The sequence below is a fragment of the Lepidochelys kempii genome, chromosome 2, assembly GCF_965140265.1.
Source record: "Lepidochelys kempii isolate rLepKem1 chromosome 2, rLepKem1.hap2, whole genome shotgun sequence".
NCBI lineage: Eukaryota > Metazoa > Chordata > Testudines > Cheloniidae > Lepidochelys > Lepidochelys kempii.
Window position 1 is genome coordinate 112743714 of NC_133257.1, and position 21620 is coordinate 112765333.

Here is a 21620-nt window from a genome sequence, read left to right on the forward strand (position 1 = left end):
TGTTTGAGTCGCATAGAAATGCTGGGTTTGGAAACTGGGGGTTATTTATTGCAGTCAGCATATATGCAAACAATGAGTTCAGAATCTGGCTCTTCAGTCAGTTTCTAGAAAAAAGGAGTTCAGTGAATACTGAGTATTAACAAGGCACAAGAGAAACTGATGTGCCATTTGAGTGTTGTTTTAAATAAGCTGGGAGTGATGTTGCGGGAGGGGGGAGCAACTGGTATTGTAAATGTGCATTTGCCTCTTTTTGTTCAGATTGAAGCATATTATCAGTATGTCCAGTTTCATGAATGCTGGAGAATAAATTTGGGTAGAACAATCCTGGTGTTGCTAACTTCTGTTATCATATGACATCATAAACTATACTGTGTCACTTCATAATCAATCTGAACTATGCACATATACACACAAAAACACCAGTGGGTAATGCAAAAATTTATTTAGTTATTTACAAATTTAATTTCACATTTCTCAACAGCTCCTGGAGGTGCAGTAAAATAGATTGGTACAGGGTCTTGAAGTCAGTAGTTAAGTCTGAAATCTTTTTATAGCCTTCTATTTAAGGAATGACCTTAGGTCAAATTCTTCTCTCAGCTATATCACTGTGAACCTGGAATAAATCAATGGAGTTACTTTGAATTTACATCTGGTATAACTGAGGACAGAATTTAGTCTCCTGAGCTTATTCTTATAAAATACCTGTTTAACAGAGACCAAGCGTGACTGCAGAAACTGCATATTTCTTTGTAATCAATACTAAAAATTAAATCAGAGCCCAAAATATTCAAACATGGTGCCTAGAAGTAGACCCCTAAGTCCATATTTAAATACCTAGGACTGGTCTACACTACAAACTTGCATTGGCACAGCTGCATTGATGCAGCTGCACTGCTGTAGCGCTTCTGGTAAAGACTCTCTAAGCTGACGGAAGAGAGCTCTCCTATTGACTTAAAAACTCCACCTCTGCGAAAGGCAGTAGCTACATAGGTGGGAGAAGCTCTCCCGCCGACATAGTGCTGTCTACCCAGGGGTGTTAAGGTCAATATAACTATGTTGCTCAGGGGTGTAGATTTTTCACACCCCTGAGCAATGCAGTTATACCTAAGTAAGTTTGTAGTGTCAACCTGGCCCTAGATAACTGGCCTGCTTTAGTGCTTTTCAGAGATGCTGAGCACCTGCAACTCCAAGTCATGAATTGGAGAACCCTGGGTACACAGCACCTCTGAAAGTCAGGCCACTCTTTAGCAGAAGGGTACCTAAATATAGTTTTAAATGCCTTAACTTTAAATACCTACATTTGTAAATTTTGGCCTGGGAGTCTTCCAAAACCATATAAATGGAAATCAAATTCAAAGGAGCCAGGATTCTGACAAATTACTTACTTTGAATGGTATCAGTGATTTCAGTAGGGCTACTCACAGAGAAAGGTGGGTAAGGGTGTAAAAATCTAGACCGGGATTAGCAAACTTTGGCACACGGCTTGCGAGGGTAAGCCCCCTGGCAGGCCGGTTTGTTTACCTGCCGTGTCCACAGATTCGACCAACCGTGGCTCCCTCTGGCCGCGGTTCACCGCTTCAGGCCAATGGCTGTGGGAAGCGGCACAGGCTGAGGGATGTGCTGGCTGCCGCTTCCCGCAGCCCCCATTGGCCTGGAGCAGCAAACTGTGGCCACTGGGAGCCACGATCAGCTGAACCTGCGGACACGGCAGGTAAACAAACCAGCCCGGCCTGCCAGGGGTTTTCCCTGCACAAGCGGCGGAACAAGTTTGGGAACCACTGGTCTAGAGTCATCTGCATAGAGACATCAGTGGGACCAGAAATTCACCCTTATTTTCTGCATGGGCCAATGAGAGAAAGATGGTGGTCGTTTGCTCGCTTTCCTTTTCCTTGACCAGTTCAGTTACTAGCCCAGTGTTTAGAGAATTGCTAGTGACTAACATTTGGCCCAGTTATACAAACCAAAAAAACCAAACCAAAACAAAAAAAAAGCAATCAGATTATTCAGCAGTACAGCATACATATTGTCTCTGCAGCTGCACTGGGTAATTTGCTTGTTCCTGTTTAATCAAAGCTCCATTCTTTCTCCATTTCTTCCTTGTCCCTTAAAGCCACCAGGAGGTCATACTTCTGAAAGAGTAGCCTCTTCACTCTCAAAAGGCTCTTGAAAACAGACAAGTATCTCAGAGGCAAGACCATTTTCTCCTTTTGGTGGTTGAACTCTTTCTTACAATTCTTAAAAGAAAGAATGGAATATTAGCTCATGGTAATGTTGTGACCCTCAGTCAGTTGGGGTGTTTATTGCTATAATGTGTGTGTGTAAGATAGAATAAGATGTTTAAGCTGGAAGAAAAAGTAACACATTGATGCTCTTAGAGCCAACTTCGTGATTGGCATCATTTGAGCTTCACCAGGTTGTCCCCCTGACCATCCTGGCTAACAGCCATTGATGGACTTATGTGTTTTATTGTCTATAAAATGTGCTTATGACAAGGTAAAGCCACAGCCTGGAAAAAGGTGAGGGATTGATTTCCAGGCAGGCCCTCCTGAGACACTCCCTTGTGGCAGGACCATCCCGCCCCAGGATTCTGGCCTTGGCTCGCCCATCTCAGTATCCCTCAGATCACCCCACCACTGCACTTTAAGCCAAAGCCATCCATGTTCCAGGCTCAGTTATTAAAATATGGGCTTCAGAATAACCCTTTACAAGCTGAAAAGAAAGTCCCAATTTAATAGCTCAAAATTTATCACTTAGCTCTGTCATCTTCTGCCAGTCCAGACTCTTCCATCCCACTCATCCTTCAGAATGGGGTACCAGGCTTCCTTCCATGTCCTCTTAATATACTCAAGGCTCAGTGGTAGATTACCTTATGGGCCCCTGGGGCCTGTCCCCAGGGGCCCCGGCGAATTGGGGGGCCCCTCAGGATTGCCGGAACTCTGGCCCCACCCCCTGCCCCACCCCCCTCTCTCCCTGCCACCCAGCTCCTCCTCTTCCCCCTGAGGCACCGCTCCCTGGCTAGGCCGGATGCAGGAGTTATAGGGTGAGCATATTCCCCACATACCCCGTACGGTGCTGCCCCCCGAATCCCTCTCCCCCCTTCCTCCCACTCGGAGCTACCACCCCCTCTCCTTCCCCTCATTTTACACATGGGTATAGTGATATGCACAGAGGTTAGTGAATTACCTACAGTCAAGCACAAAGTGAATCAAGTATCACTGCTAGTTAGAGAACTCAAGAGTCCTGACTGCCAGTCTCCAACACTTACCAATAGATACTGTTTTAATAAAAAAACTCATGTCTCAGCTATTACAATATTTGGAACTTAGGCAGAGTTCTCTGGCATAATGCTGTGTTATGTGTACAGACATCTGCAGCTGTCCACACTCACTCACCTGAAATTACAGGCTCCAAAACTACTGTCACAAGTATCAGCAGGGTTAATTCAAAACCAAACAATTTATTGACAAGGTGACAACTTTAAGATAGCCAAATTTTTAGTGCGGTGAACCATTTATTTTCATTCATATTTATTTCTATGTTGACTGTTTTACATCAGTGTTTGATTCTTTGACATGTAAATAAACAAGGCTCCTGCCCTCAGCAGCTTACGATCTAGTGTTTTCCCAATAAATATTTATTTTATATTTAGTATTTTTAAATTTCAAGCTGCTTTATAAAAGCTAAATAATTAATCCTTACTCCCTGCTTGGGAGGTAAGTAAGTAAAAATAATTTTATGATGTGGAAACAGACAATGCAAAGTTATGCCAGAAGCAAAGACCACCTAGCAAAGAAGAGAACTCATTTTTCTGGCTCCACAGCCTGTGCTGAGATGCTCTTACTACATCAGCTTCTCAAACTACTTAAAAAGAAAAAGTTACATCTCGTATCTGTGTTAAACAGGAATAATTGAAGTATTTTAAATCATTAAATGTTTTTCTTTATTAAACAAGTTGCAATATGATAGGCAGTTCTAACTTACTTAAAACAATAAAGGCAGTAAAATAAAGTGTAGCAACTGTACACGGTTTCTTTGTTGTCTTCAATAAATACCCCCATAGCTGTTTTTTTCCAGACAGCCCAGTATGTTATATATAAGCTATGTAGGCTTTTTGCAGCTCCCCTCTCACCCTCACTCAGATTCATTCCTTCCCCATTTGAATTAGCCTTTTAGACAGCCAAAATTTCCCCTCTCTTTTAAACATGTATACACACTGCTCCTTTGCTCCTTGTATTGGTATACAGACCTTCCCTTCTAGGGCCCCCCCGAATCCCTTCTCCCCTCCCCCCACACAGAGCTGCTACCGCCCCAAGTCCCTTTTTGGCAAAGCTGGGCATTTATCCCATTTGCTCTTGCCAATTGATGATGGACAAATACCTAGTTTTGCCAAAAAAGTCAGGACGTCCAGGGCAGGGCTTAAAAAGGGGACTGTCCTGGCCAAAATAGGACGTATGGTCACCCTAGACTGTAATAAAAGCCACCCAGGGAGCCTGGGGAACCCCAGACCCTCCATCTGCCCTGGGCGAGGAGCCGGGGTGCCTGAGAACAGCCCCGGGCCCATGTCCCAGCTTCCCAGGGTGCGCTGTCTAGGACAGGTGGAGGGTCCAGGACTCCCCACAGCAGCCCAGGCTCTCTGGGCAGCTCTTACCACAGCCCGGCTTCTGGCCAGGCCAGGAGGCAGGGCCATGGGGGGAAAGGGAGAAGCAGAGGATGGGGCTCCATGGCAGGGTGTATGTGTGGGGGGGGGCAATGTTCTTTGTGCCCAGGGCCCCAATAAATCTTAATCCACCTCTGTCAAGGCCCCAAATGAAGAAGCTGAATAAATAGCATCCAGCCATTCTGGGCCTAAACAAAACTCCCATGCAATCAGTGTCTGCCCTCCCTGGCCTGGGCTTAAAATCCTAGTCCATCCTGGGTCCTTCCCCAGGACCCTGTCCCTGTACAGAAGAGCGGGCTACAGGGTAATTCCCTGATCCTTTTAGCTGTCTACTGCTTCCTTCACCAGGGGACTCTGGGAAGCACCATGCAGCTATCCCAGAGAGCTCCCACCAGTACACATGTACCCACACACATACGCTGTCCTAACTACTTCAAGGCTCTTTATAGAGGCCAGGTACTGTCTATGAGGCCCCATTGAGAGGCAGCTAATTAGTCACAGGTGAACTGAACCCAGTCCCTCTTAACAGGGCCAGTCATCCTATGACAGGATCCTTGCTATCCCTGGCCAGACAGGATATATAAGGAAGAAAAAACTGGGTCACAGGGGAAGAACACTGTGGCCTCTTTCTCCTTGGCTGGTTGAGGCAGGGAAAAGTCTGGGGATAGCAAGCAACATTTTTCAGCTGAGTTGTTATTTTGTGTCGTTTATCTCCTTTGTTATAAACCATCTACCATGCAGGGACCTGGGCATGGAGTTTGCTTCCCTTTCTGGCTGCTGGAACAGCCCACCAGCCTACAGCGCTCATATTCCCAAACTCAAGGTGCAGGTATGAAATGTATACATACAGAATTTATAGTTTGCAAAGATAATAAAAAGAACAAACATTGCCCCAAAACAAAGCGAATTACCACCACCTCCACCACCACCACCACAGCCTGAGAGGAGGGATGGACTTGCCATTGCCTAGGACCATGCCTGCACTACAGAATTGAACTGTTCCTAACTGAATGGGTGGTATAGAATTGGTTCAGGCGCAAATGGCTCAGCGTGACCCTGTCAGTTCACATTCTGAACCAATGAAGCTTTGCCCAGTGTCCAAACTAGCACTATTCTGAACAGTTCAATTGTAGTATCTTTTCTAAGCTTCGCTCCCAGAGTTCCTGGCACCACTACCAGAGCAGTGCGTTCAGGGAGACATCAAAAGCCAGTAGTGAACAAACATAAGACAGACCATATTGGATCAGACAAATGGTCCAGTATCCTGTCTTCTGACAGTGGCCGGTGCCGGATGCTTCAGAGTGAATGAACAGAATAGGGCATTTATTGAGTGATCCATCCCCTATCGTCGAGTCCCAGCATCTGGCAGTCAGAGGCTTAGGGACACCCAGAAAATAGGGGCTAATAGCCATTGATGGACATATCCTCTGTGAACCTATCTCATTCTTTTTTTGAACCCAGTTATAGTTTTGGCCTTCACAACATCCCCTGGCAATGAGTTCCACAGGTTGTCTTTGCATTATGTGAAGAAGTACTTCCTTTTGTTTGTTTTAAACCTGTTGCATATTAATTTCATCGGGTGACCCTTGGTTCTTGTGTTATGTGAAGGAGTGAATAACACTTCCTTATTCACTTTCTCCATGCCATTCATGATTGTGTAGACTTCTGTCACATCTCCCCTTAGCTGTCTCTTTTCAGACAGTCCCAGTCTTCTTAATCTCTCCTCATAGGGAATCTGTTCCATACCCCTAATAATTTTTGTTGCCTTTCTCTGTACTTTTTCCAATTCTAATATGTATATTTTTGAGATGGAGTGACTGTATGCAGCTGCATGCAGTATTCAAAGTGTGGGTGTACCAGGGATATATATAGTGGTATTGTGATATTTACTGTCTTATTATCTATCGCTTTCCTAATGGCTTCTAACATTCTGATAGTTTTTTTGACTGCTGGTTCACACTGAGCGGATGCTTTCAGAGAACTATCTATGATGACTCCAAGATCTCTTTATTGAGTGGTAACAGCTAATTTAGACCCCATCATTAGGGTGCACTGTAGGAGAGTGGTTTGAATCACTACAATTTGGGCAAGTCTCCATCTACACTGGCACTAAAAGAATGCAGTAGTTTAGGCTGTCTAAAAGGAAGTTTAATCCAAATCGTTTCTTGGAACACATGTTAACCATTCGGAGCACTTTTGTATGTGGACATGAGATATTTTACAAGTCTACTAGGGGAACTAAACATTCTTAGAACAGTAAAATTCTCTAGAGTAGACAAGACCTTACTTGGCTGGATAAGGGGGAGAAGTGAATTCCTGAGTCAAGGACCCTCTGCTGAGAACACGCTGCCACCAGCCACTGTGAAAATACATGTATCCTCCAGATGTTGCAGACATATGTACTGATGACAACCTTCACTGAAGCCTGAATTTTAGCTAACATCAGCCCAAATATATCTATCTGAAATTGTAGAGGCAGCTTCAAAACTGCTTGAAAGACACACACACACACACACAGCATACAGTTTATTTAATCTCTTTAGTCAGCTGTCATGCACAGAGCTAATTGTATGGTGTGGCAGCTAGGATGATACAAGCATACTGTTTTTTATCATGCTTTCTCCAGAGAAGGGGAAGTTTTGGGCAGAACTACGGCACAGTGCTCTTAAGATGCATAGTTTACTGTACTTGTACATTAGGAAGCAGATTTTCGAAACTGCTAAGAACTCAGCAGCTCCCATTGACAGCCATTAGGAGCTGAATTATTTTTAAAATCCAGCCTCTTATTTAGGATCTTAAATGAGAGCTATTGGGTGCTGAGCTTTTTCGAACATCTGGTTCTATGTATATATGCCTGTACAGCAATCTAGCCAGAATTCTGCAGAGACCTTTTGTAGGACAAATGCAGTGTCACTGTCTGTAATATGCCATTGTTCTTCCTTTTTAAACACCTCACAGCCGTTGGGACTGTTTCACACATTTCATTGTTACCTACATGTTATCTACTTAAACAGACAGCATTCTTTTTACAGGGAGCTGGTCCCTGAATTGGATTCTTTATTCAGTGTACAGCCAGCATAGTGAGTGGAGCAAAGCGGTGAGGTGTTCATGGTGAGCTAGGTTTCACTATCTCGAGACCTGGGTATTGATAAATGTTACTGAGAATGTACAGAAGGACCCACTCCTTATCTGATTGTAGTCAATGGAAGCGCTATAGACTTCCATAAGAAAGAAATTGGCTTCATAGTTTGCTTCCTCTGTAACATACACCTCAACTGAAGGCACCTGCCCACTAATTGTGAAATCTGTGCACAGCCTTGAACCTACTAAAAGGACTCCCAAAGATTTTGCATGCCCGGAGAGCCATGGCTGCAAAATATATCCATTGGCACCCACTGATAGCCGGAAGTTGTGCCCCATCCAGTAGGACACAGATCTAGCCATGTTTACCCAGGCATTTATGACTTCCAGACTTCATTACTTCATTTCATATCTGGGAAGGAAGCCAAATAAAACTTAAAAAGCTTCAGCTGATACAAAATGCAGCAGCCGATCTGCTCAGCCACAAAAGTCACTGTAAACACATCACCCCTGTGCTCACGGTCACTATACTGGCTGCCCATTCAATAAAGAGTCCTATTCAAGGACCAGCTCTCTGTAAAAATAAATGTATCTGTTTAGGTAAATAACTAGTTAGTTAGAACCAGGAAGGTAGAGCCCTGCGCGGATACAAAATGTGTGTCCGCATCCAATCCGCGAGCTGCAAACATGGTCTGCGGATGTAAAGTGGATATCAACGGATTTGCAGGGCTCCTCAGGTAGGTGACAATGAAATGTGTAAAGTAGAGTTCCAAGTCTGTGAGGTGGTTAAAAAAGGAAGTGCGGTGGTAGATTACAGCCAGTGATACTGCAGTCTCACTGTGAAGAAGCATTTGTGTTACTTTGCAGAGACATAGTGGAATGAAATCAACACACTTCCATAAACAGGGATATGCAGTAGAACTCAAGTAGGACCATCTTTAAATATTATTGCTGGGAGAAGGAAGTAAACAGTGATAATAAAAGGCCTTATAAAATTATACTATATTAATTGCAAAGGCTATGTCAATACAACCTTTTGGTCAAGATTTAAATACTCATGCCAGGAACATGAGCATTCTGGTGCCCACAGCAGCCTGAAGTATCTAAAGCCAGATTAATTCCTGGCATACAGTAATCACTCTGAAATCAGCAACATTAGCCCACAGACATGAATTGACTCACATAGTATCTGATGTTACTAGATATGATATTAAAGGTAACATTCATGTGTGCAATGTGTCTGGTTTACTCTTGCTATAACTTTGAATTTCCTGACTCATGTATATTTAAAATCTCAATCAAAAGTTATATTCACATGGGCTTTTACAGTTAATTTCCTTGTTTTATTTTTAGATGGGAGGGACAGATAAATAACGGAAAGACATTGGGGAAAAACAAAAGGACCAATATGTACATTCCCATTTGAAAGTACAGTTATTAGGTTAATTTAACATAGTCATCCTGTTTTTCCATTTATTGATATTATTACTCAATTGTATTAACATTGTGCCTAAGAACCGAGTTCAGAAATCAAGACCCTGTTGTGCTAGGTGCCATACGGAGAGCTTACAATCTAAGGCCTGGTCTACACTATGAGTTTATGTTGGATTTAGCAGCATTAAATCTGAATGAACCCTGCACCCGTCCACACAACGAAACCATTTTTTTGACATAAAGGGCTCTTAAAACTGATTTCTGTACTCCTCCCCAATGAGGGGATTAGCGCTGAAATCGACATCGCCATTTCGAATTAGGGTTAGTGTTGACGCAATTCGAAGGTATTGGCCTCCGGGAGCTATCCCATAGTGCACCATTGTGACTGCTCTGGACAGCACTCTGAACTCGGATGCACTGGCAAGGTGTACAGGAAAAGCCCCGGGAACTTTTGAATCTCATTTCCTGTTTGGCCAGGCGAGCTCATCAGCATAGGTGACCATGCAATCCCAGAATCGAAAAAGAGCTCCAGCATGGACCGAACGGGAGGTACCGGATCTGATCGCTGTATGGGGAGAGGAATCCATGCTATCAGAACTACGTTCCAAAAGATGAAATGCCAAAACATTTCAAAAAATCTCAGAGGCCATGAGGGACAGAGGCTACATCAGGGACGCAACACAGTGCCGCGTGAAACTTAAGGAGCTCAGACAAGCGTACCAGAAAACCAAAGAATCAAACGGGTGCTCCGGGACAGAGCCCCAGACATGCCGCTTCTACGCTGAGCTGCATGCAATTCTAGGGGGGGCTGCCACCACTATCCCACCCCTGTCCATGGACTCCGAGGATGGGATACTCTCTGCCATGGCTGAGGATTTTGCAGATGGGGAAGATGAGGAGGAGGACGAGCTTGAGGAGAGCACACAACACACAGTTTTCCCCAACAGCCAGGATCTTTTTATCACCCTGACTGAAATACCTTCCCAACCCAACGAAGCCGGAGAAGGGACCTCTGGTGAGTGTACCTTTTAAAATATAATACATGTTATAAAAGCAAGCGTTTTTTAATGATTAAGTAGCCCTGAGGACTTGGGATGCATTCGTGGCCAGTATTATTACTGGAAAAATCTGTTAACGTGTCTGGGGATGGAGTGGAAATCTTCCAGGGACATCTCCATGAAGCTCTCCTGGAGGTACTCTAAAAGCCTTTGCAGAAGGTTTCTGGGGACAGCAGCCTTATTCCGTCCTCCATGGTAGGACACTTTACCATGCCATGCTAGTAGCAAGTAATCTGGTATCATTGCATGACAAAGCCTGGCAGCGTATGGTCCCAGCATATGGCATTCAAGCAACATCCGTTCTTTATCTCTCTGTGTTATCCTCAGGAGAGTGATATTGTTCATGGTAACCTGGTTGAAATAGGGGAATTTGATTAAGGGGACATTCAGAGGTGGCCGTTCCTACTGGGCTGTTTGCCTGTGGCTGAAAATAAATCCTCCCCGCAGTTAGCCACACAGTGGGAGGGGGGGCCATTGGCGCTGAGCTGTTCGCGTTTGGCTAGCAGGCATCTTCCCTGATACCAGCCAGGCAGTGGTGGGAGGGGAAAAACGATCATCCCAGAGAATTGGATGTGGGGAGGGGGTTACTTTGGTTTCTGCTGCTGCACATTAACAAGAAAACTGCAGCAGTAAATGGCCAAGTCTACGGGCTTTGCTTGGTATGGGAAAGGAGGGGTCTGCTGTTATGAAGGTTGCAGAAGCTGAAAGACTAAGGCTTACCATGGCCTCCTGCAAGCCAAATTCTGTTGCCCGGCCGTGCGTGTGTGATCTCTAACACCAAAGCTGCAGGCACTCAATATAAGATGCAAAATGCGACCTTGTACCAAAATCACATGTGCTATGTAATGTGAATAGTGTTGTTCACCGTGAAAGAGTATAGCCATTGTTCTGTAAAATGTATCTTTTTAAATACTTCACCCCCTTTTCTTCCTCCAGCAGCTGCAGATGTTTCAAGCCTCCCTCCTCCATCCCAGAGGCTATCTCAGATAAGGCGGCGAAAAAAACGCACACACGATGACATGTTCTCTGAGCTCATGCAGTCATCCGGCACTGACAGAGCTGTGTGGAGGGACACAATAGCAGAGTACAGGACGGTGGCTGATGAACATGAGGAGAGGTGGCAGCAGGAAGATCAGAGGAGGCATGAGGAAACGCTGGGGATACTGCGGGATCAAATGGACATGCTCAGGCGTCTGGTGGAGGTTCAGGAACGGCAGCAGGATCACAGACTGCCGCTGCAGCCCCTGCTTAACTGCCTTCCCTCCTCCCCAAGTTCCATAGCCTCCTCACCCAGACGCCCAAGAATGCGGGGTGGGAAGCTCCGGGCACCCAACCACTCCACCCCAGTTGACAGCCCAAGCAACAGAAGGCTGGCATTCAACAAGTTTTAAAGTGGCCTTTTTCTTCCCTCCTACCCTCCTCCCACACCCCACCCGGGCTACCTTGTGAGTTATCTCCCTATTTTTATAATCAATTAATAAAGAATACATGTTTTTTAAACGATAGTGACTTTATTTCCTTTGCAAGCAAGCTGTGATCGAAGGCGGGAGTGCGGGTGACTTACAGGGAATTAGAGTCAACCAAGGGGGCGGGTTTTCATCAAGGAGAAACAAACAGAAGTGTCACACAGTACCCTGGCCAGTCATGAAACTGGTTTTCAAAGCTTCTCTGATGCGCACTGCTTCCTGCTGTGCTCTTGTAACCGCCCTGGTGTCTGGCTGCGCGTATTCAGCGGCCAGGCGATGTGCATCAACCTGCCACCCCGCCATAAACGTCTCTCCCTTACTCTCACAGAGATTGTGGAGCACACAACAAGCAGCAATAACAATGGGATATTGGTTTTGCTGAGGTCTGAGCGAGTCAGTAAACTGTGCCAGCAACCCTTGGAACGTCCAAATGCACACTCTACCACCATTCTGCACTTGCTCAGCCTATAGTTGAGCAGCTCCTGACTACTGTCCAGGGTGCCTGTGTACGACTTCATGAGCCAGGGCATTAAAGGGTAGGCTGGGTCCTCAAGGATAACTATTGGCATTTCAATATCCCCAACAGTTATTTTCTGGTCTGGGAAGTAAATCCTTTCCTGCAGCCGTTTAAACAGACCAGAGTTCCTGAAGATGCAAGCGTCATGAACCTTTCCCGGCCATTCCACGTTGATGTTGGTGAAACGTCCCTTGTGATCCACCAGTGCTTGCAGCACCGTTGAAAAGTACCCCTTGCGGTGTATGTTCTGGCTGCCCTGGTGGTCCGGTCCCAAGATAGGGATATGGGTTCCGTCTATAGCCCCACCACAGTGAGGGAATCCCATTGCAGCAAAGCCATCTAGTATGACCTGCACATTTCCCAGAGTCACTACCTTTGATAGCAGCAGCTCAGTGATTGCGTTGGCTACTTGCCTCACAGCAACCCCCACAGTAGATTTGCCCACTCCAAATTGATTCCTGACTGACCAGTAGCTGTCTGGCATTGCAAGCTTCCACAGGGCTATTGCCACTTGCTTGTGAACTGTGAGGGCTGCTCTCATCTTGGTATTCTTGTGCTTCAGGGCAGGAGAAAGTAAGTCACAAAGTTCCATGAAAGTGTCCTTACGCATGCAAAAGTTTCAGAGCCACTGGGAATCATCCCAGACCTGCAACACTATGCGGTCCCACCACTCTGTGCTTGTTTCCCAGGCCCAGAATCAGCGTTCCACGGCATGAGCCTGCCCCATTAACACCATGATCTCCAAATTGTGGGGGAATGCAGTTTTAGAGAAAAGTGTGTTCATGTCCTCATCACCGCGCTGCTGTCACCTCCTCGCCTGGTTTTTCAGGTGCTGGTTCCGCATACACTGCACGATAATGCGCGAGATGTTTACATTGGTCATAACTGCTGGGGTGAGCTGAATGGGCTCCATGCTTGCCATGCTATGGCGTCTGCTCCTGCTCGGGCAATCCAGGGAAAAGGGCACGAAACGATGGTTTGCTGTTGCTCTGGCGGAGGGAGGGGCGACTGACAACATGGCTTACAGGGTTGGCTTACAGGGAATTAAAATCAACAAAGGGGGTGGCTTTGCGAGAAACAGACTGGCCCCCTCAAGGATAGAACTCAAAACCTCAAGGATAGAACTCAAAACTGGGTTTAGCAGGCCATTGATTTCACGGAGGGAGAGAGGAGAAAATGAATACAAAACAAATCTGGTCTATTTCTTGTTTTGATCCACTTCATCTATCTTTATACATCTTGCTGGCAGCAGACTGTGCAGTGCAACCGCTAGCCATCGTCATCACCTGGGTGCTCGGCAGAAGACGGTGCAGTATGACTGTTGGCCATCGTCTTCTGCTGGCTGCAGATTAAAAGACAGTGCACTGCTGGTAGGACTGAATCACCATGAGACAAAACTTAAAAGGGAAATGACCTGGCTGAGTCACTCCCATGTTTGCCCAGGCACCCCTGACCTCATTGAAGTCGGCTAACAGAGCACCCTAGACTACGTCGATGACGGCTACAGTCATATTGCACTGTCTGCTGCCAAAAGGCAATAAACTGCTGCTGTGTAGCAGTGCAGTACCGCGTCTGCCAGCACTGAGGAGACATACGGTGACGGTTAGCTGAGCGGGCTCTATGCTTGCCGTGGTATGGCGTCTGCACAGATAACTCAAGAAAAAAGGCTCAAAACGATTGTCTGCCCTTGCTTTCATGGAGGGAGGGAGGGCAGGGGGGCCTGATTATATGTACCCAGAACCACCCGCAACAATGTTTTAGCCCCATCAGGCACTGGGATTTCTACCCAGAATTCAAATGGGCAGCGGAGACTGCGGGAACTGTGGGATAGCTACCCACAGTGCAGCGCTCCAGAAGTCGACGGTTGCCTCGGTACTGTGGACACACTCCGCTGATTACATGCACTTAGAGCATTTGTGTGGGGACACACACAATCGACTGTATAAAAACGCTTTCTACAAAACCGACTTCTATAAATTCGACCTAATTTCGTAGTGTAGACAAGGCCTAAGTATAAGAGAAGAGACAACGGATGTATGCAGACAGACCAACAGGAGAGTACAAGGAAACAGTGAGACAAGTATTAGTCAGCATTATACACAATGGTTTCAGCACACCAACAGCCTAGCTGTTGTCAAGCTTTTTGTAGGCTTGATGGTAAAGGAGAGTTTAAGGAGGGTTTTGAAGGTGGATAACGAAATAGCTTTGCAAATGTTTATGGGTGCTCCTCCCAAGCATGAGAGACAGCATAGGATGGGGTGGACAAACTATAGCCCGTGGGCCATGTCCAGCCTGTCAGACCTTTTAAACCAGCCCTCGAGTTCCCGCCGGGAAGCAGGATTGGGGGCTTCCCTGTTCCGCGTGTGCCATGACGCTGCGCAACTCCTGGAAGCAGCGGCATGTCCCCCCACCACCTCCTACACGTTGGCCGGGAACTGTGGCCAAACATGCCGCTGTTTCCAGGAGCTGCTTGAGGTAAGCGCTACCCAGAGCCTATACCCCGACCTCTTCCTGTGCCCTGACCCCCTGCCCTAGCCCTGATCCCCCTCTTGCCCTCTGAACCCCTTGGTCCCAGCCTGGAGCACCCTTCTGCACCCCAAACTCTTCATCCCCAGCCCAGAGCCTGCACCCCCAGCCAGAGCGCTCACCCTGCCCCCGAAGCCCCAGCCCAGAGCCCCCTCCCACATTCCAAACCCCTCAGCCCCAGCCTGGGGCCCCCTCCCCCACACCCCAACCCGGAGCCCCTTCCCCCACACCCCAACCTGGAGCCCCCTCCTGCATCCTGACTACTGATTTCTGCCCCCACCCCAGAGCCCGCATCCCCAGCTGGAGCCCTCAGCCCTTTCTGCACCCCAACCCCCAATTTTGTGAGCATTCATGGCCTGCCATACAATTTCTATACCCAGATGTGGCCCTCGGGCCAAAAAATTTGCCCACCTCTGGCTAGGAGAAACCACAGATATGCTTGTTTGAACTGTTATCCTCTACGCATGAATTGGATTCTCCTGATCTGCAGTTGAATGAGGATTAGATGGTACATTCTAGCCCATGTCAAGTTTTGTGCTTGTTTGTGCATGTTCAAAAACACAGAGGACCCATTGCTACCAGTAGCTGAGCACCACCTGTAAGGTGCTGGACTCCCCTACCTCCATTGTCTTGTGGCCAGTCTGTACTGCTGCAGGGAGTTAGACTAGAAGCAGAAAGAGAGAATTAAGTCATAACACTTGACTTGGCGGTACCAACTAGAAGAGTGAAGGCTGTAGGGGGGAACTAGGGCATAAAGAAGGAACAGAATAATTGTTAATGCTAAAAAGATGAGGTTAATGTTACTATTAACAATTATTTTCCTTCCAAGATTAAAGTTTAATTTGTTTTGCTCCTCTTCTTATAGGCAGAAATGGTACGTGCTGCTTTCCAAGCACAGAGAGCCTTCTTGTTGTTAGTGTCTCAATATCAAGAACCTCATGAGGTAAGGAAATCAGTATAACATTTTGGGAGACACGTGTTAGAATGTCTGTGTATGTATAAATGGCAGCACTCAAGCTCTCGTGCATTCACTGCTCTTTATTTAGAGGGAATATGTGATGGTGTGGTATAAATGCTGTACTGACATGAGTTTGGGATGGGCGCAGTACCAATGGCAAAGCTAGAAGTGGGTCATGCAGCTACTCTCAAATGAGCACTGATATAAACACACTGTTATTTATGCTTTGTCACACATATGGCAGAACATTTAAAAAATATATTAGAGAGTTTTAGAACTTTTTTCCTAGGACGAGTTGTTGCAGTCCTCTCTACCTGTAAAGCAAGGTACCTTAGTAGCTCAAAGTTCTATTGCACAGGGATCAGAGTAAGCCATAAAATCCCCCAAATGCCCTAAAACAGTTTTTCCATGCATAAAAGTGTCACAATACTAACGGGACCTTTGGACCTTCTGGGGCTGGAAGTGAGTGCTGTGTATCTCATTGGGAAGCCAGAAATCTCCTGTTTCCCATGGAATAAAACTTCCATTTCTAGCCCTGCAGGGACACTAGGTAACAGACTTGAAAGCCACAACACTTTTTATGTATAGAAACATTATTATTGGCCCAGGGCTGACTCGTGCCCTGCCTGAGGCCCTGATTACACTAATTTTGGGAGGAAAATACTTCAAGGAGGTAATATTATGAGGAGAAGGAGGAAACATTTCTCTGTCAGAATGATTATTTTTTTTAAAGGGGGGTTATTTGAATCCTTCTTCACAATTTGAAGCTAGGGCTTGGAGCAGCCCTATGGAGCCTCTATTACAGATTCTGTAATACATTGAGTTTTGATCTGTCTGTATCAAATATCCCGGTCTCTCCATGGGCCCACCCTCAAATCTTCCTTCATGGGGCATGCAGGGAATTAAGAGTCCCTGTGCATAGTCTGTCCATGGCCTGCATTTTTGTGTAGCTTCCTCATTTTTGTGTAGTTCTCCTTCTGAAGTTAAATGCTACTGTGGTGGGTTTCTTTGGAATTTCCTCCCCTACAAGGGCGTTACATTTAATTACATTATGGTTGCTATTCCTGAGTGGTTCAGCCATATTCACCTATTGGACCAGATCCTGTGCTCCACTTAGGACGAAATCAAGAATTGCCTCTCCCATTGTGGGTTCCAGGACTAGCTGCTCCAGTGAGCAGTCATTAGTGGCGTCCATTAATGACTAACTTCCATTTTAAGACACACAATGGTCAGCCAGGGAGATAAGTGTCTCCTATCCCTTGTCTGAACAGAAGCTGTTTATCACCTTCTCGTGACCTGTCTTACATACCTTAAGAATTCAGTTTTCAGTATATATGCACATTATCCCTTCCATATTATTTGTACATATATTTTGCAGTGATTGTGACGAACAGAGTGAGACAGGCTTTCAGTAGAGACCTTACATGACATTCTTTGGCACATTATTATCCATATAACTGATTCAGGAGAGCCCTGTAAAACTCTATGAACCCCCTTTGCCCTCTGCCAATTGACATCAAGAGGTTCCTGGGTCACGATAAATTAAGCACTAGGCGTGCAGTATTGCCACACCCAAAAATAGGGAGTCAGGCCCGCCCAGAAGTTCATGATTGGCTTTAAAAAAGAACGCATTTTGGGGTTCTTTTTGTTTGTCTTCTTGTTTCTGAGCTTTTGGCAGAATTGAAACACATTTTCAGGCTTTTCTCAGCAACCATGAGGGCTAGAAACTTTCAATTAAAAAAAAAAAAGTAAACTAAGATTCTCATGTAAATCACTGCTTTCCAGGAGGCGGGGCTTTAAGAAACACACTACATATTGCAGAACTTGCAATAAAATCACAAAACTTGGCAACTTGGGGCATAATTTTACTTGCGCTTTGGCTGGCATGACAATTTTGTTTACCTTGTTAGGACTTACAGCAGGGATCTCAAACTCAGATCACCACGAGGGCCACATGAGAACTAGTACATTGGCCTGAGGGCCGCACCACTGACACCTTTTAATATAAAGATACAAAAGCCCCTGCCTCTGCCCCCAGCCCCAGCCCCAGCCCCACCCCCATTCCACCCCTTCCATGAGTTCCTGCCCAGCCTCTTCCCACCCCTTCCCCGCCCCCATTCCAACCCCTTCCCTAAAGTCCCCTCCCCAACTCCGCCCCCTCCCTGCCCCTATTCCAACCCCTTCCCCAAATCCCTGCCCCTGCTCTGCCCTTCTCCGCCTCCTCCCCTGAGCATGCGGCTCCCTGCCCCCCCCCCTCCTGAAAAGTGCTAAGCACCACCAAAGAGCTGTTTGGCGGCAGGAAGCACCTGGAGGTAGGCAGAGGAGCGGGGACGTGGCATGCTGGGGGGGTAGCGGGGGTGGGGAGCTTGGGGCCACAGGAAATAACTCCGGTGGCGGGGGGTGGGGGAGCTTGGCGGGCCGCAGCAAATAACCCCGCAGGCTGCGTGTTTGAGACCCCTGACTTAGAGGATCAAGGCTGGAATGTTATAGCTATAGACAGAGGTCCACATAGTCATAGTGTGTAGGTGAACACTATTGGAAAGTTAAAAATGTCATAAGGTTTATTTTCCGATTGCTTGTGAGTGAGACCAAGCCAAGTGCATTTGTTCCTTTTAATATCAAGAGCATTAGGCAGCATTGCTGATACACACATTTATTTTGGTGGGCCTCCATAAAAAAGGATATTGCTGCTCATTCTAACTTTTTTTCAGACCCAGTTCTTTGCATAGCTTTACACTCAGCTATTCTGTGGGCAGACCCGAATGCTGCAGATGGCTACTTATTCCGTGCAAAATGTAGTTTGCATGGCAGCAGCTTGAATAGTATTTTCCATTGTAGAGCGTGCAGTTCCAGGTACCACTCTGTCTTTTCACACCTACATGTCAGTAGTAGAAAAAAAAGCCTGTGTTACTAATTCCACACAGATTAATGAGTTTGCAGATTATTTTCTGCACCACATATGAAAATTGGTGAGCATAGAATATCCCAAGAGAGGGAAGGAAGGGGAGACCCCCCCCATGACTATATCAATGTGATGTAATCTGGGTCTGCTTGTATTTATAGCCTAAAGCTACAAAGTCAGTGTGGAATCCAAACAGGAAAGCTAATCATTAGTGTATCGGAATGCACAGGGCAGAGAAAAGCAAATGAAGATAACAGCATATCTGTAAATGCAAGAGAAAAGGGAGTAATTCTGTCATTCAGCTGTCTAGACTGTTTGCTTTAGTAATGTAAAGCTGTGAATGAGCCAGTGAGTTGCAATTATGGCATACTAGCTTTGTAGATATTCAGAGACAGCGGTGTGGAGACTGAGAGGATTTACTGACTTCCTGTGGTGTTGGGATGTCGCACATGGTGACTTTTTAAGAAAAAAAACTAAAGAGAGAAAACCCTGAAAAAACAAATTAGCTCAGCTGTCTTTGCTAAAGAAACTAATGAATTAGGCAATCAGTATTAGAAAGATGGCTGTTGAGGTAATAATATTATAACTTTGAGGTCAGAAAATAGAAATACATAATTTGTAGAAGTCAGGATTTTTTTCTCTTCTCCTTTTATTCAAATGCTGGGGTGACTAATTAATTTAGTTCTTTAATATCTGTAGTCAGTGAGTTACTATCAAATGCTCTTCCATTTAGCTAAAACTCATTTAGCTTGGTTTTGTTCAGATTTGTTTCTTATTATTAGCTTCTACATTTTTTCATCTTGGAGCTTGTGGTGAACAGCATTTATCATCTGTATATGTGAAAATAACTGTTCCAGATGGCATACCAATCCTGCATCAACTGCAATAAATTACTTAGCAGAGTGCATGTTCTCCTTACTTTTTATGGTCATGTTCTATATTTGTAGGTTCAGTGGAAAAGATCACATGACAAAACTATCATTTGATATTAATGTTTGTGTCCCAACTAGTGGCTGCTGGATACAAACTAATTCTACAATTCTTACATTCATCCACTTATTGGAAGTAATTTTCTGATGCTACATTTTAAAATGTTAAAAATGTAAACCTATCTACCATAAATTATTTATACATGGGAATGGAAAGGGGTGAAGAGAGAGCCAAAGAGGTGTAAGTGTGTTGTGTTCTGTGAGAAATTATTTTAAAAGGCATTTTGATTTATATGCTTTTTGAGCTGTTCAAAAAATTAAAATATCAAAACATTGTGAAACAGTTTTGAACTGAATTTCCTATTCCACATATTCTATTCCAAATCTAATTCTGAATCAAACAGAATATTATTTTGTGGCATATTTAAAGTTATTTGTTTCCTTGAGTAACTATCTTTTTAGCAATATAAGTTTTTACTTGTGATCTTCAAAAAATGCATTCTTGTTCCAGAATAGTACCATTCAAAGTCATAGGAGTAAATATTCTATGAATGATAAATTTTATGCCACTGCTTCTTCAGTAACTGTTTCTTTTCACTTCAAGAGTTTAAATATCTTAAAAAACTGCTTTGTCAGTTTGATCTTCTATTTGTACCACTGTTCCCACAAAGGGGATCATTAATAAGATAAGTTTCCCCATGAATTATTATAAGTATAAGCAGTATCAGCTTTAGATCTGTGCCAAACACATTACTGCAGATGGTACTGGACTGAAATGCTGTAGCCCAGTTTATCAGGAACCTCTCACATTAAAGTTTATTCCTCAGATATGTTGTGGGAGACAGAGGGGCTTTTTTCATGATGTAATAATGCACATCTTGCCATTAAGTCAATTCATTTAAAATTACACCACAGCACTTCTGAGGTAAAGCCCTTTACATTCAAAAATTTAGTGTCCATACAAATAGGCACAGCTAGAAATGTAAGAAACTGATCATAAGAGATTATCACAACCAAATTCAGATGACAGATGCAGTTCAGACTATAAATGGTGCATATGTCTGCCAATCCCCAGCTGGTCTGATATTAACATTCTGTAGACAAACATTCCGGATAAATACCTGCCTTTAATGTGCAAATGCTATAACCAATTTGAGGGTGGGGAATGGGAAGGGCTCACCTAGAAAAAAATAAATCACAATAACCCTGTCCTCAAAATCCCACAAAAACTAGGGAAGTTAGAGTGGAAGTTAGAGTGTAGGAGCAAAACCTGAGGTTTTAAATGGCCCTTTACTCAGACATGACTTTCGTTAAAGTCAGTGGGAATTTGCCTGAGTAGAGACTGAGTAAATACATCGAAATTTAGTCTATAGAAATTAGAGATGAATGTTTTCAACCAGTTCGTTCCTGCGAGTGCAGGATTGTTTGCAGCATCATATTCTTAAGTTTTTTTCCAGTCTGTTTTGTCCAGACTGAAAAGAAGTTGAGCACCATTCAGATGAAGCTAGCATCTCAGAAACGTTCAAAAACATCAAATGGTCCAAATTCAAGTCAATTGAAGAAACCCATCTTCCAACTAAACAGGTCCCACTCTCTTGGACGGTCACCCAACGTTCTCTAAGGTGGTGTGGTCATTTGCGCCTAATATCCACCAGCTTCCCCTGAGAGAATTATTTTCAATTTTATCTAATGAAAGCAGGATAGAAAAGACCCCTCGGAAGACCTAAAACACAATAGCTGGATAGTCTCAACAGAAACCTGTTGGTCATCGGCATCTAATCCAGTAACCCGCCAGATTTGGTTCAGGACAGAACATCGTGGAGGCAGCATGGGAACTATCCTATTTTTAAATTACCCCAGTGATAGGATGGCCACTGCATCTCATGAGAGACTATTGCCTCAAGTAGGAGATTTTTCCTATTACTTATGTAGAATTTCTCTTTGTTGATTGTCATTCCATTACTGATTGCTCCTAGATATACCACCCATGGACCACCTATTTTCTAAATACATCCCTTCCTCTTCAGTCATTGCTCAGCCAAACTAAACATTTTAGGTCAAGATCTGCTGTCATTTTACTCATTTGGTTGAC

The 21620-nt window shown here is 44.8% G+C and overlaps 2 protein-coding genes across 4 annotated transcripts in view; both read left to right on the forward strand.

Moving 5' to 3' along the window:
- CAP2 (cyclase associated actin cytoskeleton regulatory protein 2) overlaps positions 1-21620 on the forward strand; it is an 87610-nt gene that overhangs the window by 26139 nt on the left and 39851 nt on the right. The window contains exon 4 of one of the 2 annotated variants that reach the window (XM_073331989.1): positions 15605-15682. The exons of the other annotated variant lie outside the window; for it this stretch is intronic. Coding sequence (XP_073188090.1) covers positions 15605-15682 — 78 coding nt within the window. The remainder of the gene's footprint in view (positions 1-15604; positions 15683-21620) is intronic. 2 annotated transcript variants of the gene reach the window in all.
- On the forward strand, positions 9594-11684 carry LOC140906981 (uncharacterized). 2 transcript variants are annotated; one of them, XM_073331991.1, is made up of 2 exons: positions 9594-10187; positions 11167-11684. In XM_073331991.1, the coding sequence occupies exons 1-2, from the start codon at positions 9821-9823 to the stop codon at positions 11619-11621; spliced, it is 822 nt and encodes a 273-aa protein (XP_073188092.1). In that variant the 5' UTR covers positions 9594-9820; the 3' UTR covers positions 11622-11684. The 2 variants fall into 2 exon arrangements, with proteins under 2 accessions (XP_073188092.1, XP_073188093.1); XM_073331992.1 differs by having other exon boundaries at positions 11170-11684.